General features: G+C 32.4%; 1 protein-coding gene across 1 annotated transcript in view; it reads right to left on the minus strand.

Annotated features, from left to right (window-relative positions):
* Positions 1–16,477, minus strand: part of KLHL1 (kelch like family member 1) — a 357,641-nt gene that overhangs the window by 179,915 nt on the left and 161,249 nt on the right. The window contains exon 4 of the mRNA XM_006098589.3: positions 12,171–12,367. Coding sequence (XP_006098651.1) covers positions 12,171–12,367 — 197 coding nt within the window. The remainder of the gene's footprint in view (positions 1–12,170; positions 12,368–16,477) is intronic.

Raw genomic sequence — 16,477 nt, forward strand, 5'->3', positions numbered from 1 at the left:
GGGCCCAGTGCACGAATTTGTGTACAGGTGGGGTTCCTATGCCTGGCCCGCCTTTGATGCCAATCAGACCAGCAGGTCAGAGGTGGGGGAGGGACTGCGGGAAGTTGGCTGTGGGAGTGCACTGACCACCAGGGGAAGCTCTTGCATTGAGCATCTGCCCCTGGTGGTCAGTGCGTGCCATAGTGACCGGTCAACCAGTCGTTCAGTCAACCAGCCATACTGGTTGCTTAGGCTTTTATATACATAGACTAGAGGCCCGATGCATGAAATTCATACAAGGGGCTCGGCCCTCACAGCCTTGGCTAGCCTTCATAGCTCCTTGCAGCCCTGGATTCATCTGGATAGTCATCTGGACAGTCATCCGGACAGTTGTTCTGCTGTTTAGTCTAATTAGCATATTAGCTCTTTATTATATAGGATTATATTTGCTTTTAAAAACCAGATAATGAAATTCTAGATTACTATATAAGTTGCTATTCTTTGGCCAGTAAGTTAAATCTATTTTCTACTACTGTTTGATATTGAAGAATACCATTGAATGGCAAGATGATGTTTGACCTGTGTTATTCTTTTTACCCAACCTATTTTTGGAGTTGGAAAGTTTTCATTTAATGATCTATCACTAAAGTTTTTTTTTGTTGTTGTTGTTTTTGTTTGTTCTTTTTGCCTGGAACCTGAAGCTTCATTGATTCTCATCTTTATTGCCAAGGATGTCAGAGTATGTAGTATCTATGATAATTTATAGATCTTGGTGTTGTTTAGTTTAAGGTATGGTTTTTCCTAAGTTTTATTTGTACTAAGCTGAAATATATCACTCATATTTATGTCTTTTTGAAATAAGACAATAATTTTCAGAGCATTCTATGACTTGAATAGTAAAAGAAAAAAACAAAGGGTATAGATTTACAACAATGAATTTCAAGTGAGTTCATAAAAATGTTCTTTTTTATTCTAAATGTTCTGGTAAAATAATATTCTTTTCTATGTCAAGTGATGTTTCCATCACTGACAACTAACAAAATGTGTTTTACCTGTTGAAGCAGACTATTTAAATGCAAACCGCAATGTTGGCTAGTTAAGCTTGAGTATTTGAGAATAGTTGAGATTTTCAAGATTTAATGACATCCCTCCACATAATTTTTCTGAATAATTAAGAAAATGAAGCTTGCTGCATTCTTCTTTCAAAGAAGAAAGTACATCATTGCATCCTCATAAAGATATGCTGATTAGCCAATGAGAAGGGTAGCGGTCGTAAGCTAATTACCATGTTTCTCTTTTATTAGTGTAGATTCTAATTGTTATCTATACAGGGTAGAACACAAGTAAGTTTACAGTTGTTCATATGAAAAATAATACAATAATTAATAAATAGTAATACCAGAATAAACATGTTATTTTGCATCCTAGCAACTACAAACCTATTTGTGTCCCACCCTCTATTTCTTTTATTCTTTTTCTAATTCTGTGTCATTTATAAAAATTTAATATGTAAAAATTAATATGCTAGCAATGATCACAATACAAGTGTATATGTATGACTGGAAAATGTGTATTTTTAAAAATGTAAACTAGAGTTATATAGAGTTTACTATCTACCAATATAGCCTTCTACTAATTAATATATGCAGTCAATGCTGATGCAGATGTCTATTTGTATATGTAAATATATGCATCTATGTCTTAAGCAGTGACTAGATATAATAAACCCTATTTTTACTTCATCAATTTTCATCTAGATCAATTGCAATATATTTATTTGAAAAGTATGTATTTTCCTCTACATTTCATATTATCCTCTGTATTTTCATCATTTAATTATCATTTATTCATCCATGTTTCAGATGTAAAAATAGAAGTGCTATTCTGTAAATTGATAATCTGCTTATTCTCCTTTCAAATAAAATTGGAGCAAAAACTGAATTCCATCTTCATTTATATATTTGGAAATATCTTCATGTTCTTTTAACTTTAGATCCAATTAAAATGCAAATTATCTTCAACAAATGCTTAGAATAGTAGAATATCTGGTTTGAAATTTATTCAGTCTTAAAACTACTTAGATTGAGTATCAATGAAATAGCCCATTTTGTTTAAAAAGTATTTAATCTTCATTATTTTCAAGAAAGCCTTTTTACTAATTGTGAATTATATAACTCTAAGTCAACTAAAATACTTTTTTATGTCTCCCAAATAAACATTGTCTAATGTAACAAAATAATTTTAAGTGCTTATTAGAATACATCCTACCATAAAGTATACTATTTGTTGAATTTACTTAGAGAAGTCAGGATCTGATTCCCGCTCTTCAAAACCTTGCTGATTTCTGATTACTATTATCCATCAATATTTAATTATTTATAATGTGTTGTTTTATGTAATTTACAATCATATATAAAAATAGGATACGTTGATGATAACCTTCCTGACAGGTTTGAGGTGATATCTCATTGTCGTTTTAATTTGCATCTCTGGGGGGTTATTAGTGACTTTGAGCATGGTTTTATATGTCTCTTGGCTTTCTGTATGTCCACTTCGGAGAAGTGTCTATTTAGGTTTTTTGGCCATTTTTTAATTGGATTGTTTGTCTTTCTTTTATCAAGTTGTATGAGTTCACTATATAATTTAGAGATTAAACCCTTATCAGATATATCAATGGCAAATATGGCCTCCCATGTAATGGGGTCTTTTGTTATTTTGGTGATGATTTATTTTGCCGTGCAGAAACTTTTTATTTTCATGTAGTTCCATTTGTTTAATTTCCATTGTCCTATGAGAGATGTCTGAGATTTTGGTGCCTATGGTTTCTTCTAGAACTTTTATGGTTTCAAGTCTTACATTTAAATATTTTATCCATTTTGAGTCTATTCTTGAGTATGGTATAAGTTGGTGGTCCAGTTTCATATTTTGCATATACCTGTCCAATTTTCCCAACACCATTTATTGCAGAGACTGTCTCTGCTCCAATGTATGGTCTTGCCTGCTTTGTCAAATATTAGTTGAGCATAGGGCTTGGGTCAATTTCTGGGTTCTCCGTTCTGTTCCACTGATCTATATGCTTGTTCTTGTGCCAGTATCAGGCTGTTTTGTGTACAGTGGCTTTGTAGTATAACTTGGTATCTGGTATTGTGATTCCTCCAACTTTGTTCTTCCTTCTCAAGATTGCTGCAGCTATTCAGGTTCTTTTTTTGCTTTCATATAAATTTTTGGAGTTTTGTTCTAGGTCTGTGAAATATGCCTTTGGTATTTTAATAGATATTGCATTGAATCTGTAGATTGCCTTCGGTAGTATGGACATTTTAATGATGTTGATTCTACCAATCTATGAACATGGGAATGCAAACTGGTGCAGCCATTGTGGAAAACAGAGTGGAGTTTCCTCAAGAAATTAAAAAATGAAACTCACATTTGACCCAGTCATCTCACTTCTAAAAATATATCCTAAGAAACCTGAACCACTCATTAGAAAGAATATATGTACCCCTATGTGCATAGCAGCACGATTTAAAATAGCTAAGACTTGGAAACAGCCTAAGTGCCCATCAGCAGATGAATGGATAAAAATCTACAGCACACTTACACAATGGAATACTACGCAGCAATAAAAAACAAAACAAAACAAAAGAACAACAACAACAAAAAAAACTCTTACCATTTGCAATGGCACGAATGGACCTGGAGAGTATTATGCTAGATGAAATAAATGAGTCAGAGAAAGATAAGTATCACATGACCTCACTCATATGTGGAATTTAATGAATCAAATAAACTGATGATCAAGAATAGACCCAGAGTCATAGAAGCATGAGCAGACCATTGAACCTCAGAGGGAAAGCAGGGGAGGGTGGGTGGGAAGAGATCAACCAATGAATTTGTATGCATATATGGACACAGACAATGGGGTTGTGAAGACCTGTGGTGTGGAGGAGAATGGGAGCAGGCTGGAAGAGGTTAATGGGGGGAAAAGGAGGACCTATGTAATACTTTCAACAATAAAGATTAAAAGAAAAAAAATAGGATACATGTGGTTTGGTATGAATTATTGTGTTAGCATGTGCCATTTATGTTGGCCCACCAGGTTTTCTAATTATCCCTTGATAGAATGGTTGCCTTCAATGAAATTTAAATTTAAATAAGAATAATTTTCTTTTGAAGTACTAAAAACTATTAAATATAAACATTGAATATGAAATAGATCCACTGAAAAATAAGTATATACAAACATAATAGATGGAATATGTGTTTCACTTGAAATTATTAATATTTATAATGTTTTGCCCTAACTGGTTTGGCTCAGTGGATAGAGCGTCGGCCTGCGGACTGAAAGGTCCCAGGTTGAATTCTGGTCAAGAGCATGTACCTTGGTTGTGGGCACATCCCCAGTAGGGGATGTGCAAGAGGCAGCTGATTGGTGTTTCTCTCTCATTGATGTTTCTAACTCTCTATCCCTCTCCCTTCCTCTCTGTAAAAAATCAATAAAATATATTTTATTTATAATGTTTCATTTAAGTTTATAAAATTTATAATAATACATTACAAATTATTATTATTTTAAATTCTTTATTGTTTAAAGTATTACAAATAGTATTACATATGTCTCCTTTTTCCCCCATTGACCTCTCCCTGGCCACCCCCACCCCCAGCACATGCCCTCACCCAATATATGGATGTATTTATTCAGCTATTCTTTTTTTCCCAAACATTTAACATGTGTCTAAAATGATAAAGGTGCTATACTAAGATCTAAAAACAGAGCAGTGAACTTGTCAGATGCAGGGAAACCTCATGGAATAGGTAATCTAGCTCCACGCATTATTTTAATATATTTACAGTAACTTGGGGTCTAGGGGGTAAATCTGATACACTATTAAACATTATTTTCCCTTGAATTTATCTGGTTGTAGAATAAATTTCTGAAAGTATTCTTTTAAGAAAATGATCTGCTCCATCTCTACTCTGCTCTCTTTACAAAAGGCAGACTGGGTTTCCCTTCAGGCAAAGATTGATTTATCATGTTTCTTGTGAACTATATCTATCTTCCTCTTTAAAAAATTATTGTAAATATCCTTAAGCACAAGTGTATCTTTAATAGAGAAATGACATTAAAAGAAAAATCTAAAATGGAAGCATAGAAAGAAATTAGTCCTATGTGATTCATCACCTCATCAGAAAATATAAATGTTTTATAACATTAGTTCATGATGTGCAAATTATTTTAATAAAGTGAGACTTTCGTATGCATAAAAAATCAGAATTTTTTCTCATTTGAACAAAAGTAAATTATTAATTGTATTTTCTGAACTGGGCTTTGCAAACTGAAAAGGGCAAAAAGTTTCTGGCTTTTCTTCATTCTGATATCACATTGGAAGCCCTTTTTGAACTATTCTAATCATGTAGGAATATTGCTTAGCACAGAAAGGCACTCTATTGATTAAATGATTTGAATCATTAAACACTAACAGACAACTTACAATGCAAGTCATTTAGATGTGTGTTCATGGAATAGTTTTTAACATTTGAGTTGCTTCATGAACCTTTATTATATTATTGCCATATCATCAACTCAAGACATATAGCCCCCCTAGAAAAATTTAAATCTGCTGGACAACAACAATAACAAAACCCAATACACTTTAATAATAAACTTTACATGTGTTGTGATATTATACAAATTTGTGTTTTAGAAATTGATGAGTAAAAGAAATAAAATTATAATATGCAAATGAAAGAATACTTAAAATGAATGGAATGCTTTTCAAGTAGTCAATATTATTATCACCTTCATTGTCAACAACAAAGCAGGATGTAGTTCTTAAAATAGAATGGTCTTAGTTTGGATAATAAAAAACATTTTAGGTTTTTAGGTAACATATTTGAAGAGCATCTGAATAGAAAAAAAATGGACTGTGTCTAAAATGAACCTTCAAAAAGCTGATAATTTTCATTGGATAATCTATGATTATGCTTAATTAGTCTTTGAAACTGTTATAAATGCATATTTAATTGTAGTTATGTTATAGAACCTTATTAAAAGCTCTCTATACTCAAATTACAATTGCTATGAGTGGATAACTATCTATAATATAAAGAGTCAGGGCTGTCACATCTGAAACACCTGAATGGATGACCGAACAGGCTGAGTGGGACGACAAGGCCAGCAGGGGGGTTAGTGAAAGATGACCAAACGACTGAATAGCAGGCTGCATGGGGAGACCAGGCCAGCAGGGGGGTTAGTGAGGGATTACCAAACGACTGAACAGCAGGCTGCATCCGGTGACCAGCCCAGCCTGGGGGGGGGGGGTAGTTGGGGGCAACCAGGCTAGCAGGGGGGGCAGTTAGGGGCAACCAGGTTGGCAGGGTTGAGCAGTTGGGGGTGACCAGGCTGGTGGGGGGGCAGTTAGGAGCGATCAGGTCGGCAGGCAGAGGTGGTTAGGGGTGATCAGGCTGGCAGGAGGCCCAGTTAGGGGCGATCAGGTAGGCAGGCAGGTGAGCAGTTAGGAGCCAGTGGTACTGGATTGTGAAAGGGATGTCTGAGGGGTCCCAGATTGAAGAGGGTGCAGAATGGGCTGAGGGTACCCCTCCTCTGTGCACAAATATCATGCACCGAGCCTCTAGTTTGTTTTAACATTACTACTTATTATACATTTCTATCAATTTTTCCAGTGTAATCTGCATATCTTGTTTGTGCATGACACTAAACATAATTAAAAGTAAGTTTTTAAAGCTCCTTTACTCAAATCAACTTTCAGTCTTAGGGAGTACACTGGAATTTTACCAATGACTGAGTTGGAACACAAATAAAACCTACCTGTAAAGAGTTGTGAGTCTAATTTATGGACAAAGCAAGTAAAGAAAAATAAAAACAGGAATAAGAGGAAAGTACTCTCTAGCTAGGCTTCCACATGCTTCTTCCTATTTGTGAACATTAAGCATGAATGGCAGTTGTCCTCCAAGCTACTCTTTGTACCCATCTTGATAACTTCATTTCTAATAAATTTATTAAAAAATTCTGAAAGCCAAATTTTTCTAATTTTCAACTTAGTATTTATATATTAACTAAAAGTTATTACTCATATATATGATAGTGAAAAGGAGTAATACAATGTAATGTATGTAAAAAAGACAACATTCAAAACACATTTTAATACTAATGCATTATATCATAGTCCTGAAGAAAAAAGAAATATATGGATGATGTAAACTTTATTTTAATGCCTTAGAAAAGCAAATAAATTTAAAGCTAAATTATATTTATCGTCCCAAAGCAAACTCTAATTTATGGTGAATGTGAAGGGTTATTGTTAAAGATAAAAAAGTATGCTGCTAGCTGGAAACCATGAGGGATGTTAGGTATTTCAAAATCATGACCAGAAACCACATCAATCAAGTTTGTTCTTTTTCTGTGGCATTGCTCTAATGGCTGTGAAGGACACACGGATGATGCATGTGTAGGATTTTTTAGTGTAACAGACTTTGAAAAGGCAGCTACTCTTACAATCTATCAGGAAGCTTTTATGCTCCAGTTCTGTGACTTCAACCTTTTAAGGCTACTGATTGAACATGGTGGCATCTAATTAGTCCTGTTGCCACTGCTTCTGCCTCCAGCGTACACTTTATGAAATGTTTTATGCTATGCTGGTAGCACTAGTCAGAAAGTGAGAGTAAAAAAACAGAGAAATTAAAAACAACAACTAAGGAACAAAATATGGAGTTCTTTGGTATCATCTATGTTTTAGGTTTATAATTGCATGCAATTTCTCTCAAAAAATCCATATTTTGAAGTGTTCTGGATGTCAGAAATCTGACTTGATATTGGGTATGTTTACTAGTGTATAAGATAAAGCATAAAATTTGAAGTAAGACAATAAATAGTAGGCTATTTATTCTACGATGCTCTGTCTGTTGTTTTTGAGTAAATTATTTAACACCCCTAAACCTTATTTAATTATTTTAAATAATGCATATAACACAAAACTTACAAGAGTTTTGAAAGGATTAAATTAAATAAGTATGTTTACTATGGAGAACCACGGCCAGTACCAGTAGAGGTAACTGTTATCATCCAACACAACGAAGAAGTTAGAGTTACTTCTGTCTCCCTGTTGAAGTTTAAAACAATGAGACCAAGGAGCTACCAGATTAACGGTGGAAGTAAACAACAACAACTATTATATATGTATACGCATAATTAAGACATGATGTAGTTAGCACTCTAAAGTGTATAAAGCAATAAATAGAGAGTTTTGAAGACAGTGCCACTTTATATACAATATTCAGAGAGATTTCTGTGGAAGTGACATTTGAGCAGAAATATGAACGAGGCAGAGGGAAAAGGATATAAATATTTGGTATAAGTGTGTTTCTGGCAGAGAGAAGTAAAAAGCACAAAGGTCATCAGGTAATAGTATGCTTGATGTAGTAAAAACAGTAAGAAGTTCAGTGTGACTGGAACTGTGTGAACAGGAAAATAATGGTAGGAAATAAGATTGGAAAGAAAGTTAGAGGAAAACCATGTGTAATCTTGTTGACTGAATTCGAAAATGCGAAGAATCACAATCCTGAAAAAGTAGCCAAAGAACTGTGCGATTTAATTAATATATTACAAGGTATTAAATGCAATGCTGGGCCAAAACCAATTTCATTGGAAAACCTTGCTCTTTGTCACAGAGGAGTTTGCAGTATAATTATGAATATCAGTCACAAAGACATAAAATAGATAACTAATTGTTTAAGGGAGCTTAGGATAACATCACATAATCCTAAGAAGAGGAATACTATGATAAGAAAAAGAATTCCATGAAAAGATTCAAGATATTTTTTAGTCATGGATTAACTTAATTTGGAAACTGAAGGGTCACTTAGAATTAGATGCCAGAGATTCCAGACAAATATCATAAGTAAAGTACAAGCGAAAGGGATCCACAGCACATATTTAAGAGGGGTAAAACCAATTCCATTTTTTAATTTTTATTTTAGGAAATACGTCCATGTAGCAGTTTAGAATCTAGGTGCAGAGCACCATGCATATCAAAATATGGAGTTTGAACTGTTATTTTGTGGTATGTGTTGAAGACGTTAGCTTAAGAAGACAAGCTACTCCACGTTGTAAGAAAAACTGTAGATAGAGATTGGGAGACCTACTCAGCTATTGTATAGCGCTTTGGAAGTCAAGGTTAAGGAAATTTCTACTAATAATCTCAACCTTCAATTTAATGGGAATTCTTCTCAAAAACACTCCATAGAGGCCCTGTATTCCTTAAGAATCTATGGAAGGCTCCCATCAACTTTTTCAGTCTACATTAGTGAAGGAAGTCACTTTCAAGGACTCCTTTAGAATTTGTTTCAACTTTCTATCTGTCCACATACGTACCTGCAACTGTGTGTGGAGAATAATGGTGTCCTATTCTCTATCACTCTCCATTTCTAGTATGAATGCCTCTTATTGGCAAATTCTAACCTAGAACCATAAGGAGAGAGGATTTCTGGGAAATGCAGTTCAAGGAGTCTCCTCTAAGGCAGAGCTGACCTTGGAGGGAAGTGGCACTGGTGATCAGTGCAGACAACCCAGAAGAGAAAGAAAGGTCAGAAGACTAAAGTAGACTCTGAAATTTTCATCCTTCTTCATGCAGAGCAGATAAACTCTAATTGTATTCTTTCATATATTTATTTTGAACAGATTATGCTATTAATAAAATATCAAAATAATACTTAAATGCTATCGTTTTAGATACAAGTTTGTTCTGTCAAATACATGAAGACAGTTCCTTTCATTCCCTAGTAGTATTCAGCCACAGGCACCCACAGTTTTTTCCAACTTTTCTTCATATAAAATGATAAAATATTTACTATTCTTGTTATTCTCATTTGTTTCAGCTTATCATTCTCTAGTGCTTTTAAAATGTGATGTACAGAATTAAACACAGGTCTCATAATGAAATCTGACTAATAGAGAACAAGGGTGGCTATTTCCTTCAATTATTTTGTTGCTATCTTTATATTTACTCAGCCAAACTTTAAATGCTTTAAAATTAGTTTCACACTTCTACCTAATATTGAGCTCTCAATAAAATTTTTCCAGTATTTTTGCACATGAACCACTGCCAAGCTGAGTCACCTTCCCTAAATAGATTTTGGAATCATCCAGACAAAAATCAATAGCTGAAGCCAAATAAATGAGTGAAATTTCTAAAGAAAAGTTAACAAATAAAATAAATAGCAAACACATATGGACAGCGAGTTAATATCTAGGCTTTGAAGACCAAGTTCATATCTAAAAAATCTTAGCAAGAAAATTAAAAATGGAAACAAATAAATCTTATTTTTGATATAAACAAATAAATAATTATAGCAAATAAAGAAGTTAATTCAGTCCTGGAGGTAATAGGAAAATTGGGATGATTTGCTATAACAGTTAACAAGAAAAAAAATATCATAGCATAATAGGTTTGCTCTCAAAGCACAGTTTGAATAGATTGGATGAGGACATATGCATGGTTAAATAAGGATCAGAAGCAAATATGTGGTGAGAAGTTGTAATATGAGATACAAGCATTCATCTCAGAATTTTATGGAACTGAGAGAAAACAGTGTCTAGGAAGACAACTGCGCAATACATTTTCTTCACTAAAATAGCAACCCATGCACATCTAGAGAATACTAGAGCTTTTGCCTCCAAGAGAATTTGAAATCATTTAAATTTCAAAATACATGACATAATACTACATAATCCACTTATAGTTTCAAAAAATTAATACATAGTTATTTTAGAAATTGAGTATGTTAGCTAGAGCTCTTCTAGTTTCTGTTTTAAATACATTTTACTATAAGGCACTCATTTTTAAGTGCCTAAAAAATATTGCTACTATTGTATGACAAATTGCAGAACAGTCTAAGCAGCTGCAAGAAAAACATTTTTATTATTAAATTAATAATTTCAAACTGGACCAGAAGGGACCATTATCCCTCTGGATATGAAGGCATATTGTTCTCTGGCTTAGTTAAACCAGGAGATCCTAATTATAATAAAATGTGTGTAATTAAATGACTACAGTTGGAATTTGATATTTCAGTTGATGAAATATTTGTTTACATTGATTTCATATGGTTCATGTAATTTCAATAGTAATACAGTACCCAGTCATAAAAATTTTGAAAGAAGAATTTGACAATAGAATTACAAAGCATGTATCTTATCTTTCCTTGTATTTCTACATTTTCATTAATTTATTAATCTGCTTAAAGGATTAAAGAAGGACATTAACATAATATTGAAATTCTATCTAAGAAAAATAATGGGAAGACTTTTAAATGACTCGATGTTATTAGTGGCTTGAAAAAGTGTTTAATGTCAAAATAAGAGCTTTTTAATAAATAGCAACAATAAAGCTTAATGAGTTTTATCTTATATGAATTATTCCCTTGAGTTGGAAAGGGAAAGTTCTATACTTTAAAATTGGTTGTTCCAGTAATAATAATCAAATCATTAATAAAGTTAATAGTAACAATAGCAAAAATGGCTAGCATTTTTAATAGGGCTTGCTATATGCCAGGGACTGTGTAAAGTGTTTTTAAGATGATTATTCCTAGGGTATGAAAAATGATGAGGATAAAATGGTTGTAATTGCTTATTCTCTTCTAGAATAAAGATAATGTAAAAAATATCACACCTTAAAGTGTACAATTCAAAGAAGTTTTAGTATCTCTATAAATACCCATCTCTAAATATCATCACAGTGGAGGTAAGACTTCAACATAAATTTTTGCTTGATACATCTCAGTCCATAGTGGAGAGGTTATAAGAAAAATGCAAAAAAAAAGTTTTAATGGTGGAAACTGCTAGCCCTTCGATAAGAAAATAAATAAATGGGAAAAAAAGGGTAGCTGTGAAAGTGGGTGTATAAAGATAGATATGCCAGGAGCAGTTAAAAAATTCATTTAAGCAACTTATAAAATCTAAAATAGACAATATTTATATCTGTATTGCCTATAAAATATAAATAAAGCCATAATAAAGTCCATTATGTAATGTTTTGCATTGTATTCCATAATAAAAAGGCGCCAATCGTACAAAAGTTATGTTAAAATTTAAAAAGTCATTCAATGCAATGATAGTAATTATTTAGCCTTTGATACTACAGCTATGTCTCCATTATTAAAATATTAAATTTTCTTACCATTGTGTAGCTGTGAGCCACCTTCATTAATTCAATGCACCCTTGGGCATCTGCAAATGCTCGGATTCCTAAGCAGTTGGATGGATGCAAAAGCTTCATGAGGAAATGGCAGCACACTTCTACCACTTGGGGCAGCTGAAGAAGGCAGGCTGCAGCGAGAAGGTTTTCAATGGTGTCTTCCTTTAATTCCAAGCAACCTGAACATTAAGTGCAGAGGTTATGAAACTCTGCTTACAACATAACATCTATGATTGTATTTCTCAAAACTTGAGGCCACTCTGCTAGAAATAATTTGAACCTAGATTTATGGTCAAGATAAAAATAAGTCCATAAAGACCAGCATCTTGCTTTTTAAATTAAAGTTAACTTACAATATTATATGCATAATGAAGTGATCACCACAATAAGTATAGTAACCATCTGTCACCATACAAAGTTACTATGGTATTCCTTATGTTGTACATTAAATCCCAGTGATTTATTTTATAACTTAAAGTTTGTACTTTTTATTCCCCTTCACATTTTTCACCATCCATCTCCCCTTCCACTCTGCAACCATCAGTTTGACCTTTATATCTATGAATTTTTTTATGTTTTATCTTTTTTGTTCATTTGTTTTATTTTTAGATTCCATATAGAAGTGAAATAATACTGTACTTGTCCTTCTCTATCTTATTTCACTTAGCATAATATCCTCTAGGTCCATCCATGTTGTCCCAGATTTCAAGATTTCAGTTTTTATGGCTGAGTAATATTTCATATCATATATAAAGCATATTTCCTTTATTCATTAATCTGCCGATGAAAATCTAGGTTACTTCAGTATCTTGGCTATGGTAAGTAAGGCTGCAATAAACATAAGGGTGCATATATCTTTTCAAATTAGTGTTTTCATTTTCTTCAAGTAAATATCCAGAAGTGGAATTGTTGGGTTTTATGAAATCTCTAGTTTTAACTTTTTGAGGAACAAACAGTTTTTTTCAACTGTTACACCCAATTCTGCCTTGTAAAAATAACAAAATGTTCCTTTCAAAATTACATAGTGATGTGAGTACAGGTTTGTTGTTTTTGATACAGCTCTAGAAAAAAGTTGGCACCAAATGCACATAAAAAGTTTTAAGGCTTAAAACTTTTTACCATATTTTTACCATAGTCACTGCAAAATTTAAAATCCCACCAACATGCACAAAATTTCCTTTTTCTCCACATCCTTGAAAATACTTGTTATTTGTTGTCATTTTGCTAACAGTCAATCTGATAGGTATGGTGATATCACATTGGGGTGTTAACTTGCATTTCCATGATAATTAGTGATGCTGAGCCTCTTTTCAGGTGGTTGTAGGCCATATTTATGTCTTCTTTGGAAAAATATCTATTCAGTTCCTCTGCCTATTCTTCATGTAATGTTCAAGATCATCTAGTACATACAAATGCAGTTTCAACTAAATTATATGTATCCACTTCCACAGAAATTATGGTTCTTCCTTTAAAAGGATGCTCAAATGTTAATAAAAATAACTTGAGTTTACTAATACCTATAAATAATATCTGAGGGCTTTAATTCAAACTTTATTCACAATATCAACAAGATAGGATATTATAATTTGAGAAAATGTTAATATGTGACATTTTATGTTAATATGTCACATATTAACTTCTTATAGTCATGGAAACTTCACATATGCTATTATCATAGCCATAATATTGTTAAAATAATTTTATATGTGTAAAACTAATATTAAAATGGCATGTGGGTGTGTGTATGTGTGTATGTGGGGTGTGTGTGTGTATGTGTGTGTGTGTATATATGCATGTATGTACTTTTATCTTCCCAGTTCAACACTTGAAAAGTGATTCCGAGATATTATATCAGTATGATAAGCTATAGGATATTTAAAATATTTGTTTGTAGAAATAACAATTTTTCAGCCCAGATTTAAATTTTGGGTCTATTCCTGTATTTCATAACAATTTTGACAACATTTTATTAGGGCGTCTATCCATTCTTTCTTATTAAAAAAAAAACTTTTGACTTCTCATAGTTTAGCTATAGACTAATTTTTAGAAGTTACTTATTGGTAATTTTTGTTGTAAATTTTAAAGAAATAAGCAATGTTTATTTCAAAGAATTTAAAATGTTCTATTTTTTTTCAACCAGGAATATATCCAATGAAATGATCCATTTGTAAAAGCCAGAGGGCACAAATGGAATATTAGCCAGTGTTGAGCTTGAATGAACACAATTTGAACTACCCCATGCATGATATATTTCTTTATAGTTATAACCTGACCATTTTTCTTATAGACTTATATGGTAAAAGGCAAAAATCTGCCAAGTATTTGACTTAAAAGAGAACCAAAAAAATACATGACTACTGTTAATGAAAAAAGAAAATAATTTTATACTTTCATTCAAAGTCAACTTCCAAGGTATAATGTTCACAAATGGTTTTAGCTTTACTGAGAGGGAAAATCTAAATGTTTTCAAGTTAGGTACCATAGAAAATTGGCTAAAAATATCTTATACTTGGGTAAAAATATGGGTATTTAAGGATCCTGTGAATACAGTGTCATAAAACCCTGAGAACTTTTCTCAAATAATAAGGAAATATTTATCTCTCTTGACAAATCCAGAGGAAGATTGTCTCCAGAAATGATTAATTGAAAAGCTCATCACATCAGGAAACAGACATCTCAAGTGACTTGCTATTTCCCTCATGGTTGCAGGAGTGTCAAGTTTCAGATTCACAAGAGAAACTATTCCTTCATATACATATTTTTTTGCATCAGTAAATAAATTTTTACTAAAAGTTTCCCCAAATTATTTGTGTATGGTTCCTTGGGAAAAATGTAATCATGCTGAACTCAATAATTAGCAATGGGCTAAAACCTCACTGATTGATTTTGAGCCTATATAAATTAGAATTATAAAATTAAAGTAAGCCTCCCTTGAATCAATTGGGGGAATAAAAAGGGAATGATTTTTGAATATGGTACCAACAATGTGTGCTACTTTTATTTATAGTCTCACTTTATGTAAATACTAGAGCAGTTGAGCTTTCAAAACATGTAACAGTAGACTTAAACTCTGATATTCTATATAAGAATATAGTTAAACTTACACTGCATTGGAATGAAAATATGTAAAATAGAACGGGGAGGAAAAAATAACATTGTAGAAGATTACAAATCTATGCTGTTTTATTTTTTAATAGACAAGTGGTATCATATTAACAGTCTGATATACTACCATATTTCATTTATAAATTCAGTTACGTTGAAAAAAGAATGCATTTCATTAGATAGGTACAAAAACTGCCTATGAAATCCATAAAGTAAATACTATTTTTCTTCTATCATCTATCTATCTATCTATCTATCTATCTATCTTTCTTTAATGGAAATATAAATAAATAATATAATTGACACACCAGAAATTAAAACTAAATTAATATGTTAGTAATTTTTAGGGGAAATAAATGTTTTTTCTTAGAATAAGGAAAATAAAAGTTTTACATTTATAGAAAACTTGCAATATTGTACAGAAATTTCTCATACAGTACAATTGTTTTCCCCAATTATTAACATTTTACATTAAAATGGTACACATGTTAAAATAATGAACCAATATTGTTAAACTTTTATTAACTCAAGTTCATACTTTACTCACATTTCCTTTGAGGTATTTTTGTTTGTTTGTTTACTTTTTGTTTGTTTTTTGTTTTTTCCTAACATCCTTTTTCTGTTTCAGGATCCCACATTTCATTTAGTCACTATGTCTTTTTGGGCTCCTCCTGGTTTTCATAATTTCTCAGATTTTCCTGGTATTTTTAAATTTTATATATATATATATATATATATATATATATATATATACATAATTATTATTAATTTCAGAGAGGAAGGGGACGGAGTGAGAGATACAAATGTCAGTGAAGATAGAGAATCCTTGATTGGCTGCCTCCTGCACTCTCTCTACTGGGGATACAGCCTGCTACCCTGGTTTCTGCCCTGATTAGGAATCCAATTGTGACCTCCTGGTTCATAGGTTGATATGACCACTGAGTCACACTGGCTGGGCAGATTTTCCTTGTTTTTCATGACTGGCAGTTTTAAAGAGTATTGGCTAAGTATTTTGTAAAAGGTCCCTCAATTGGGATTTGTCTAAATATGGTTACACTAAGATTATGATCTTTGGGCTCATCACATTATATCTAGTGTACATACTATCAACATGACATCACTGTTGTTAATTTTGTTTAGTTGGTAGAAGTAGTATTTATCAGTTTTCTTCACTTTAAATTACT

The sequence above is a fragment of the Myotis lucifugus genome, unplaced genomic scaffold, assembly GCF_000147115.1.
Source record: "Myotis lucifugus unplaced genomic scaffold, Myoluc2.0 scaffold_242, whole genome shotgun sequence".
NCBI lineage: Eukaryota > Metazoa > Chordata > Mammalia > Chiroptera > Vespertilionidae > Myotis > Myotis lucifugus.